This window comes from Lagopus muta, chromosome 16, assembly GCF_023343835.1.
Source record: "Lagopus muta isolate bLagMut1 chromosome 16, bLagMut1 primary, whole genome shotgun sequence".
NCBI classification, from domain to species: Eukaryota; Metazoa; Chordata; class Aves; order Galliformes; family Phasianidae; genus Lagopus; species Lagopus muta.
Window position 1 is genome coordinate 13,348,060 of NC_064448.1, and position 12,293 is coordinate 13,360,352.

At 42.5% G+C, this 12,293-nt stretch overlaps 1 protein-coding gene across 2 annotated transcripts in view; it reads right to left on the reverse strand.

Annotated features, from left to right (window-relative positions):
- Nucleotides 1–1,020: 1,020 nt before the first annotated feature.
- LOC125701135 (ubiquinol-cytochrome-c reductase complex assembly factor 1) overlaps nt 1,021–12,293 on the reverse strand; it is a 51,897-nt gene continuing 40,624 nt past the window's right edge. For both annotated transcript variants that reach the window (XM_048962732.1, XM_048962733.1), the window contains 3 exons: nt 8,080–8,157; nt 5,729–5,842; nt 1,021–2,180 (listed from right to left, as the gene is read on the reverse strand). In XM_048962732.1, coding sequence (XP_048818689.1) covers nt 2,046–2,180; nt 5,729–5,842; nt 8,080–8,157 — 327 coding nt within the window. In that variant the 3' untranslated portion in view covers nt 1,021–2,045. The remainder of the gene's footprint in view (nt 2,181–5,728; nt 5,843–8,079; nt 8,158–12,293) is intronic.

Consider the following 12,293-nt stretch of genomic DNA (forward strand, 5'->3'; position numbering starts at 1 on the left):
CTCTTGCCCACCAACCCAGGAGAAGCTTCAAGTTCTGGCCACTTGGCTGTCCCACACCCACACTACCAAAGGCACGTGCTACCTCCGCGCCAATGCTCCCATGGATGCTGCTGCCTTGCTGGCCCTGCAGCATCAGCACCACAGCCGCTACGCAGCCCTGAGCTGCGCCCAGCACCCGGTGCTCTGCCTCAGGAGGTGATGTATCCCAGTCCTGTGTTCCCATGGCATGGATAACACGAGCCCAGGTTTAAATTACGTAGCAGGAAAGGGGTTAAAGTTTAAATGACTGTTTTGTATGTGAATTAATGTATGTAGCTTTGAGCCAAAATATCTACCATTAATTTTTCCACCTATTTCAGGAGCAGTAAGATACACAAAGTAAAGTTTATTTTGGTACTTGGTATACTTCACTCCCATTAAAAATAAATTAATCAGCAAATTCCTACACAGCTCAGCCTTCTTTTATGTAAATACAACCCAGCTGTAATGAATTACAAGGTGTTATTATCTCACACACACTGTATAATACTTCACACATAAGAGGTTTCTCTGCTTAGCTCAGCTTTCAACAAAAGCATCTTAAATAAACTGCAAGCAAGTTGTTTGGTCTGTAATGTTTTCACAGAGAAGGGATACACCTCACACATTGAGGGTTTCTTTACATGACTCATTTTATAACAAGTTAAACTGAGGAAGTTCGCCCTGGAAAAAAAAAAATAACAAAATGCCTTTTTTATACAGAGAAGGCTCCTTAAGAGAGGCAAAGGGGAAAAAAAAAGCAAGCCGGTGTTTGGGAGCCTGTCTGCTACACCCAACTGCTATTCAGAGGAGGGATGTCAGGTACTCAGAAAGAAGAACAGTCACATCCAGGCAGTCACAATTTCTACGGAAACACCACCTCATCGACTACAGAATTACCATCCTCGACTTTTGCATCACAGTATTATTAGGAATACGCCTTAATATCAGCAGACTGATTCTTATCAAAGTCTTGCAGAGCACAGAAAATGCACACGCATGGATTGTACCCAGAATGGCATTTATTACCAACTGCAGTTTTGACAGGAGTGAAATGAAAACTGTTTTGGCCTGGAAATAGCCCTGTGAACCATCCACCTACGCAGTACACCTCAGCCTCTGCTGGTTTAATTAGTGGAGCTCTGGCTCCCATAATTACTGTATCGGTGTAATTTGCTTGCAGAGCCATATCAGCTTTTAGCTGGGGTTGACAGGTCTTGTTGAAAAGCCCTGGGCCACTGCTTTGGGGGTGGGAGGCAGCACAGTCCTGTGCCATTAAGGGCCACGCACAGAAACAGCAATGTCATTTTCAGGAAGAAATTCTTAGACCACAGCTCTAAAAAGAATATGGAACTATCAGCAAGGCAGAGCTCCTCTGAACTACCAAGCACTCTGAGACAGCCTTGGGTGGCAGCCCAAACACGCTTCAGACTCTTTCCTCATTAAGATGGCTACAGTCACAGGACTGCTGAGGACTGTGCATTATTCTTTGCATCCTTCTATTCTTGTGCAACAGAGCAGAGTTCCTAAGAAGGATTTTCATGGAAAATCCTTCAAAACCTGATAAAGTAACTCTAAACTCTATTAAAGAAAAACGGGCCGTTCTTTCTTGATACCAGGCTTTTAGAATTCATTAATACCTACAATGCAAAGCACAGATTTGTATTCACAACCATTCAGCCAGCAGCAGAACACCGTTGTTTCTGTAGGTAGCAGCTCTCCAGATGAGGCAAGGGACAGAAATGGCTTCTGGAGATAACTAAGTCATGGTTAAAGCAGCTGTTTTCCCAAAGATGGAAGGCAGGTCTTGCAATTTGTGTGCAAGGACCACTCTGTGCCATAAAAAGAACAGAGGTTCTCAAACCAGGTGAAAATCCAGGAGACTATGGCTGTCCAATTTGCTATCAAGTCACCACAGGTAAGACATCTATTTAAATACACTCCTTTTCAATAGCAAACTTTCCTTCCTGATCCCACAGCTTCAGCCCAATTCAGGCCTGTTTCCCAAGCTGGTTTGACGAATGCTCTCAGAGTCCTTCGTCGTTGTAAACAGGAGAAAGGGGCTTGAGGATGCTGCGAGCGTTGCTCTCCACCAGAGGCCTCCAGCTCACCTCGCCTGTCAGCAGCAGGTCCTCCCCGCTCAGTGCATCCAGGTGCTGCACCTGCAGGAGATGGGGTGTTAGCACAAAGCCCTGCACTCCATTCAAGGTCCTCAAGAGCTACGCAAACATCCTCCTTTCTAGCATGCTTTGTCATTTTTGAGGAGTGAAAAAGAGTCACGATTACTTAAGCGTTGCAGAAAGGAAGGAGATAAGCATCTGCAGATCAACTGGAGTTAACCACACAAGGCTGTCCGCTTATGCCTCAGCTAATGCTTCCTCTGAAAGTCTGCCAACAGGACAAAGAAGAGCCACACAAAGCATTTCGAGTTCCAGGCAGTTAATTCCAATGACACACTGCTGGTATCACTACCTGCATGGAGTGCTCTAACAAGAGTGGTTTCATGTCAGCCAGGGCTTTCTCCTATAGAAAAGGACCTGACCAGCAGGGAACAGCTGAGATTTATAAAAACACACAGGCTGGAGCAGCTGAACAGAGAGTGAACACTACAAGAAATAACTGACATCAAAAGAAACGTTAAGGTGTAATGTAAGCAAAACACTCAGTGAACACTTCAGTATTGTTGTCAGGCAAGGCACTGTTAACACATTGTAAATGCAAGCTTGCTGCCACAGGACATTTCAGGGACTTGAGAGGGGGAAATGGGCATGGGAGAAGAAAAAGGGCCCATCAGGAGGCATTAAAACTCAGAAGTACCATCTCTAGCTCAGGACACCTCTGAACACAGATTGCTGGGAGGGTCAACAGGGAATTAGTACCCATACCAGCCCTGTTGTTGTATTCTTCTCTGTGCATCCACTAATAGTCACTGTTAAAGACAGGATCAGCAAGAACTTGTGCAAAAGATATCATACACAAAGGATTTACAGTGTTTGATAGAAACACAATATAATTTGACAAGCAGTTTCTCAACAGAGGAAAGAATACAGCAACAGTCACAGGATCAGACTGAAAAGCCACCTACGCACAGCACTGTGTTACTGAGAGTCAGCAGACTTCCCAGCAGCCGTTCAATACAATGCACAAGCACCATCTTACTTCCTTATTTCCCACCCCTCCATGTGTTACTCATTTGTTAGTTCAGAGATTTTGAGCCTGAAGTGGTTGTTCTGTACTTCATACCCCTGGACAGGTTTCTCTTCCATAAGCGTTGCCAGTGACATTGGAGCTGACACAGCATCCCAAGCACCGTGTGGCAATCCATGCTCAGCCTTTCCTTGCTGTATTGGGTTTAAGTAGCAAGGGTTTGGTAGCGAGAAGGGATGCGAGAGAGAGAGAGGTCTGTGAGCACAGCCCCATGTTAGACCTGAGCCAGCTCCAGCCCCCTCCAAAACGGAGCTGCCATTGGCCAGAGGAATGACGTTGGGTCTGTGTCTGGCAGAACAGATGGAAGAACAAACTGCTGTGCAACAGTGCAACAGAAGCTGGGAGAGATGAGAAATCAGAAATGAATGCTGCAGACAACCAGATGCTGGAGCAGTCTGCTTCTGAAGGATGGGCCCCGTGGTACAGAATCATGCTGGAGCAGTGCTTGGAGAGCTGCAGCTCGTGGGAAATCCATGCAGGATCTGTTCAGGAGGGATGACATCCATGGAAGGGGCCCCATGTGGAGCAGGGGGAGGCAGCAACCAACAGGGAACAGCAGAAAGGAAGCATGAGGGACTGCTCACAGCCCCTTTTCCCCATCCCTAGCACCACTGGGGCATGGAACAAAGGTATTTTCAGTTTGCTTTTAGTTCCCATTGTTCCAGTCTGCTAATAGTTAGCAGCACAAACCACACTAATTTCCCTATGCTGAGTCTATTTTGCCTGTGATTGTAATTGGTGAGTTCTTATCTCAGCCTGTGACCTTTTTTTCCCTATCATATTTTCTTCCCTTGTTCTTTTGAGGAAGGGGAGTGAGAGAACAGTGTGGTGAAGCTTAGCTTCTCACTAGTGTGCAACTAACACACTCACCTTCCATGCACGTTACCTTCAAGGTCTCATAGAGCTGTCTCACATTCTTTCCCAGCTGTTTTAGAGACAAGGAATCTAGTCGCTGCTGCTACAGAATTTGTTTCCTCCCAATTCCACTGCTCTTCTCTGAGCCTTTTTCAGTTCAGTTTTTATCTTTCTTGCTGTTTTGGGCCCTTATAGATCGCTCAAAATCACAATAGTGTCATGGACTCTAAAAGTGGCACCATGACACTATAGTTTATTCTCTATTCCTTCCTTAGTAGTTCTGAGCATTTGTTTCACTTTTTTTCAAACACTAATCAGCACTGAGTTGCCATTTACATATTAAAATTATAATCTCAAGGACTCATTTAGACCACAAAGGTCTAAAAGCTCATCTCTTTAAACGTAAGGTTGGATTTGTTTTCCTCCTTAAGTGCACCACTTTGTAACTGTCTACACTCAACTGCATCAACCATTTCTTCATGAAGTTACGAATTCTTACTGCAATGAACCTTCTCTCAATAAATTGAGGATTTATTGACCTCTATTGTCTATATTTCAATCGCTTGTCTATGAGTGCATTCACTCTTCCCCTGTGACTGCTCAATTTTTTTCTTGCTTTTAAAAGAAATCATTGTAGAGGTGTTTTTTTGGATGTTCCCTAAAAATCCATAAAGATGACATAAATCAGATACTTGTTATCTACACTGATGCTTTCAATCCACAGATGGGAGAGACGTGACCTGCCTCCATAGAAGCTGTGCTGACTTTTCTCCAATGTACTGTGTTTATCTGTGTAATCACTATTTCCTATTAGGCTGCTGACAGCTTCTTTCCCATCTTCTGCTTCAGTTTATAAAGCTGCTACACACTTTCCAGATGGCAGTGCACAGCCAGCATACACTGTCTGCTGGCATTCCAAAAGCGTCCTCGGTCTCTTTGACAAATTCCCCTCATTTTCCATTCCATTTTCTGAGTTACACTGAAATACATCTCCAACTCTCCATCTGGTCCTAAATTCAGCATTGGAGACACTACTGAGAATGCTGCTGTGGAGTTTCTGGTCTCCAATTTCCTGTCCCTTCCTCCTGCCCTCTCTCACCCATTTTCTGTCTCTGGTACCCACATGGACCACATTTTCCTACCCAATGCTTCCTAGAAATCTGGCTCAGAAACCTCCTAAAGGTTTAGAGGACAAACACTATTTAACATATTTTCCTCCACGTAATAACGGAATAAACCTGGAAAACAAATACTTTACACCTTTCCCCAAACAATCAGAAGACTTTCAATCACTGTATGTAATCTACTTCATTATCAAGAGGATTTGGTCTCCACAGCAGCAGGTGTAACTGCACAACAAGTTACCATCCACAGCTGGAACGTTCTGTTGAGCCCCTTCATAAAGTGGGTCCAAGAAAAGAATAAGCAGGGATGCTCCTAATCTTCTGCGAATTTCTCTCCAGATATTATTCAAACTGCAATGAATCTGTTAGTTTTTATGTTTTTACTTTTATCTTCTTATAAACATTCAACAGGTTAAAAAAAGTGATAAAGACAACGGGGCTGTGTAGTACCCAAGGAATAAAAGTAAAAGTCAATACCCCAACCAAGAGAATGGAGAGAAGCTGTGCTGGGAGCTGCCGTGTACCTGTTTGCGCACGTACTCCACGAGCAACTCCAGGTGCCGAGGGTCCTCACAGTTCCTGTTAAAAAGGTTTCTCCATAGAGCTGCTGCCAGAACGTGATCATCAGACAGGATTCCCTACAGGAAGTATAAAGAGGGGTTAAAAAGTGCACACGAAGAGGGTCTGAACTAAAGACAACTGAAACGGTGTAGTCAGAAGTGCTAAGGAAGTTTTGGTCTCTCTGTACTTGGCACTGGGGAGACCACAGCTCAGGTACTGTGTTTGCTGCTGGGCTCTTCATTACAAGAAGGACACTGGGGCCCTGGAGCACGTCCAGAGAGAGGCAACGAAGCTGTGAAGGGTCTGGAACACAGATCTTACGAGGAGCAGCTGAGGGAACTGGGATGGTTCAGTCTGGAGAAGGCTCAGGGGACACCTTATCGCTCTCTACAACTCCCTGAAAGGAGGCTGTAACAAGGTAGGAACCAGCCTTTTATCCTAGTTGACTTGCAATAGGATGAGAGAAGTTGCATCAGAGGAGGATCAGGTTGGACATTAGGAAAAATGTCTTCTCAGAAAGAGTGCTAATGCACTGGCACAGGCTGCCCAGGAAACTGGTAGAGTCCCTGTCCCTGGAGGCCTTCAAGAAACGTAGGATGTGGCACTGAGAGACGTGATTTAGTGGGCATGGTGGTGGTGTGTTGGCAGTTGAACTTGATAGAGGTCTTTTCCAATCTTAATGATTCTATGATTCTACTCTACTTGGCACCTGACAAAATTAGATGCCTCAAACCCACAGCTGGTGTAGGCTGTAGTACAAAAAGACATCTGCATCACTCTTTTCCAGAATGGAAAAACAACCCTGGGCTTAAATTAACTGATTTACAGAGCAGCTTGTAACAAATATTCTGGCAAATCAATCTGGAAAAAGCCTAGGTTAGGGTATTCCTAATGTAGAAGCTGATAAATGCATTTCTAGAAGCTATGAAATGACACAATCACAGAACTGGAGGAGCTGGAAGGAACCTCTGGAGATCTCCCACTTCCTGCTAAAGCAGGTTCCCCAGAGTAGGTTGCACAGTAAAGCATCCACGTGTGTCTGAACATCTCCAGAGAGGGAGACTCCACCACCTCTTTGGGCAGCCTGTTCCAAGGCTCCATCACTCTGACAGTAAATATTTTCTTCCCTATGTTTAGATGGAACTTCCCATGTTCCATTTTGTGCCTGTTGCCCCTTGTTCCATTGCTGGGCACCACAGAGCAAAGCCTGGCCTCATCTACCTGACTTCTGCTTATCAGATATTTACAATATCCTCAAAAACAGCACCACCTCACAAAGCTGCATGAAGGCTGTGATGCTTGGAGAAGAAAAACTGAAAGGATATAAAACATGATGCTGCAGAAAAGTAATCACAGCTTTGCAATTTTGCTTTTCTTGTCCATTTTCTGTTTAAATGAGGAAAAAATGAATTATTCATCAAGAACTATCTACATTTTTCCAGTTAAATCTAATATTATTTTTGGCTTACACAAGAACCACATCCACAGGCACTTTTGTCTAAATTCTCTCTTACTTTTATTGTCTTTTTAGATTATATGGTGTTAGCACCATAGTCTTGTAACTTCTGTCTTCAGCTGACACGTTTGCCAAAGGCAAGAGAGGACTTAAAAAAATTCAGTTAAAAATAGAAGAGGTCAGCATTTGCCTTTAATTTAACTAGACATCTTGTTTCCAAAGAGATTGTAAGGGGAAAAAAAAAAAAAAGATAGGGAGACATGTCCTGGCTATGCTTAAAACTAGATTAAGACTTGCAATCTAAGTTTACCAGATAATAATGCAAATCGATGTTTTAAAAAATAACATCATCATGTGAACGAGAAGAGCATCTGAAGATCAATATCCACTAGAGCAAATATATTAACTACTAGAGGAGCTGAATACAAATGTATTTTTCCCTTTGGAAGCCCCATAGATGCTTGCGCACGGTGGTACTTCTGGCTTCAATTATTTACCAGATAATTCCTTAAAAACCCTCTCTCTCACTTAGTCACTCCCCTATAAATACTCTTTTTGCTCTTGAAGTATAACTGAGTACAATGGGATTCAGAGGGAGAAAATGTCACTGACAGCAGGGATGGTGAAGAACAAGAAAGAACATTTCTTCTTCCATGTGCCATGGTTTAAACTGGTATGTTAAGTGCTTCCTTTTCTCCTTAAATACACTGCAATTCAAGACCTAAGGTGATCACTAAGAATTTTGCTTCCACAGGTTAACATTTCTCTGAGGATGCACACAACAAACTGCTACTCATCTGCAGCATTCTCTGCTCAGTCTGTTTTTTCTTGCACATTCTCTGAAAACATCCTTCTTACCTCATCATATCCAAACAGAGCTGCATAGAAATTTTCTACCATACTTCTCAAATCTTGCTTTAGAACAACAGAATTAATCTGAAAAATAAAACAGAAACACATTTGTATACGTTCTCAGGAGGTGATGAAAAAACATTACCTGTAGGAAAAGAAGGCAAAGTGCCTTGGTCCAAATAGGTTAGGATTTGGTTGTAAGCAGTGATGTTCACGTTGCCAAAGGTTTTAGAACAATTTACAGAACTCTTAGTCTATGCACAAAAGAAAGACAGCCCATGTTAGAATGTTCAATAGCACAAGAATTTCATTCACCACAGCTGATGTACAGGCACATGAGTAGAGGAAAAAAAAAGCAACTGGGTGAAGAGTGAATGCAATGTAATTCACTTTCAGTAGCAGCACTGACTAACACAATGAAGACTTCTGCACTATAACTGTTGGGCAGGTTTTCCAGACCTTGGGTTCATTCATACAGAGCTTTTAGAAACTCTGTAGTCTTTCAATAATTTTTTTCCTAAAGCAAGGGACTCCAAAGCTGGACATCCCATAACCAGGAGAAGTGATGCACTGCTAGAGATAGAGGCAGCATCCCCACCACTTCTTAATTACTTCTCAATACGGATGTGCATTCAGGAGTCCCATTTCTGCTCTTACAGCATCTCACCAGAAGCTCAGACTTGCTATTGTTCACGAACACTACATTTCTTACAGCTTGTAATGATACAGCTACTTCCCCCCACGCTCTGCGGCTCAGTTTAATGGAACTTTTACATAATTTAACTTTTACATAATTTAACAATTGCTTAAATAGATGCTCGCCTGGTCTTCGCCACTCACTGGCTTGAACAACTACCCACATGTGAGCTGAAGACAGAATGAAAAGCGATCAGCTGCTAGGTCCAGAGCGATGGCTGCAATAACTCACATGCACCTCCCTGGTGCAAACTGCCTGCTCCTTCTGCCTGGATCTTTTACCTCTACCAACAGAACAATTCAATATACAGCGCTTCTCCCGAGAGATGAGCTGTGCTTCCACTGGTAAATCATCATTTTATTTGTTTCACACACCTCACATCTTGGAGACAGCTTTTACAAATAACAAAGCACTGACAACAGGGATACGGGGTAGAGAACCAGTTCTCCAGTGGAGTGAGCACTACTGTCTTCGACATACAGCTTGTGACAAGGCTAAAGAAAAGCTGTGAAATAATCACACCTAGTATCTTAAAACTGATGAAAGCGTGAACCACATCCCAATACATACTTGGCATCCCCAAGAGACTCTACTTGGTGCTAATACAACAAACTTTTCTACCAGAATGTGATTTAGTTTTTACCACGCTAGCAAATCTCCAGTTCACATATTCCTCCATTCAACCACTATCTTTCTTCATCAGTTGATTTTTACAGAAATGCATATAGTGCAAACACAAGGAAAATTCCTTTCATGTCCGTTACTCATATTTTTCCATTAATATAAACTATTAAAATTCATGCAGATATTTTATAGGCTATCAAGATTTGGTGACTGGTTATTACTGAATGTTTAAAAAAAGAACTAAACATAAGAAATCAGAGGGTTAAATGATGACTGCAACTTCTGTAATGACTTAATTAAATTTTTATTGAGTACATAAACTATGATGTCATTTCTACCCAACCATGCTCAAACTTTCTATGCATGTCAGAGATCGTGGTTTTTCTCAATAGAACGTACTTCTAAATAAGCTGCACTTCTACAGCTCTAATAAGGGGGAGCAGGTCTCATGTAACACACTCAATAAATTATCCTTCCATTTTTAAACAAACAAATTCCATGAGTTATTATATATTTGCCACGCACTTTTTATGACATAATAAAAATGTTACCTCAAGGATTACTTAACACATACTACAAATGTTACAGCAGGCAACTGCAAGGGGCAAAGAAAACAAATAGTCCCATTACAGAGACAAGTCCTGGACTATACGTCCCTCGGGACACAGCTTTCTGTACTAAAAACAAAGAGCAGCAGCTTTAAGTTAGCAAGAAATAGATTGATGAAGGAGATAACCAAGTTAAACAAACACGGCAATAAATACATCTTAAAAGACAAACAGTTTAAAATGTAAAATGTGACTTTGGGGATGAAGCAGTATCTCAGGCAATAAAATTACATTTAAAGGAACACTGCACTTTCTGAGGAATGCCACAGCCTGCGTTAGGTACAATCACTGCAGGAAAAGAAAAAAGCCACTCTTCTTTGTAAAGCAAGAAAAACAAGCAAACCCAAATTAGGGTTTGTTGGAAATGCTTCCTCTTCTCAAAGATGTACGTATTCTTACCACTAGCCAGTTTCACGGCCTGGTTGGTCATGAGTCCGCAGACTCTTCTGCAGTTCATTATTAAGAACAAGAACTGCCAGGCAATTCCAAGTGAGTAATTGCTAATAACAAGAAAGAAATCAATAACATCTGGAGCTCTTCTAAGAACGGAGCCCTTTGCCTTCTTTGCAACAACCCATTGTAGAGCCATCACCACAATAAGTTTACATCCATCACCTTAATTGACAAACAGAACCATCCTAGCTCAAAACACAGAATGTGGTTTTGTACATCTTCCTACACGTGATGACTTTTCATTAAAACACTCCATCATCCCACACTGCCTGCAAAACCTTGTTCTGCACTGTTGTATTGCAATAAGAAACCTTATCTTCAGCTTCAACAAGTCCAACATGCACTGTGCAGCAGCCAGATGCTGAGGCTTACTGCTATACCAGGCAACTTATTATATCATGTCACAGTTGAGGCCTTTTTATTCTAACAAAATTTCTAGGAATGTAAGAGCACACTGCTCTGTTGCTTATGCTAAATATGGAAATATCTCACGTACAGGTACAGTTAAATTGAAAGCTGCTTTAGGATAAGTCTGCATTAATCCCTTCTGTTGAATGGAGAATGTTCTTTCATAATGAATCTCCTCCTCAGCTGCACTTACCATCTTTGGTTTATGCTGCAGAAAATTCCCAGAGTGCAGAAACAGGACAATAACGTGCTGAGATGTGCTCTGCCTGCAAAGGGACATTCGCCCCATGGGATCGGTCCAGCACCAGCACAAAGAGCAGACCACGTCACAGGGATGCTGGATCGGCAGCTGTTTCCCTCAGCGTAGATGTTCCCTATTGGGCCATAGCACATGTGATTGCTGACAGAGCTGCCATCTCCACAGGCTACATTAATTGAAAGTACTTTAACAGGAGTTTTGTTTTTTGTATTGCCCTTAAGCTACTTTAACACATTAATCCATCCATAGACTATAAAGCCAGAAGGGACACTTCTAACCTCACCTTGTGCAAGCACTGGTCATTGAATTTCATGCAGCAATTCCTCTCTTTAGGCCATAAGTTATGGTTGAACTAGATTTTTTTATGAAGAGATTTCAGCCAGAAGAAATGATTAGATCATAGAACCTGACCCTCTGCATATCACAGGCCATTACATTTCACTGAGTTCCCTCTGTACTAAGCTCAGTAAGTTGTGCTTGGCTAAAGCATATCACCCTCACAGCTGAACATGTGCATCTCATTTCATATTTGAATTTTCTGGCTTTAGCTTCCACCCCCTCATTCCCATTATACCATTCCTGCTAGAATATAAAGCTTCTTCTGTGCCGTACAACGTATTTGCTCTGCACACACACACGGTAAGAGTGCCACCAAAGTCATCTTCTCCACCAAACTGAGGCTTGTAGAGGTGAGTTTGTGCTGGGTGCACTGAGTGCTGCACCATCAGAGCACACCCGCAGCGCTCAGAAGCCATGGCAGCAAAGCAGCGTTTTCTGCTGATGCAGTGAAATCAGTCCATCTCCTGTGCAAAACAAGTCACACAGGTATGGGAACCCTTCTGCTGTTATGACTGAGTCTACTCCAAGGACTTCTGCTTGCCACGCTGTCATAAACATGAATCACTCTTATTTACACTTTTGATTATTGGAACAGTCAGTGTCAGCAGAAGTTCCTGAAGAAGACACAGGACGAACCTTCCGCAATATTTTTTTTGCCATTTCTCTGCAATTCAGGCTTTTTTTCTTTTTCCCCCCTCCACACCTTTCCTAAATCTGCATTTGGAAAGAATGACTTGTACACAGACGTTTACCTGAGTTGTAAATAAAGGAGCCACATACAGTTATACACAGGCATTTGAAGTGCTTTGCTGCCCTTTTAATAAATGCACAT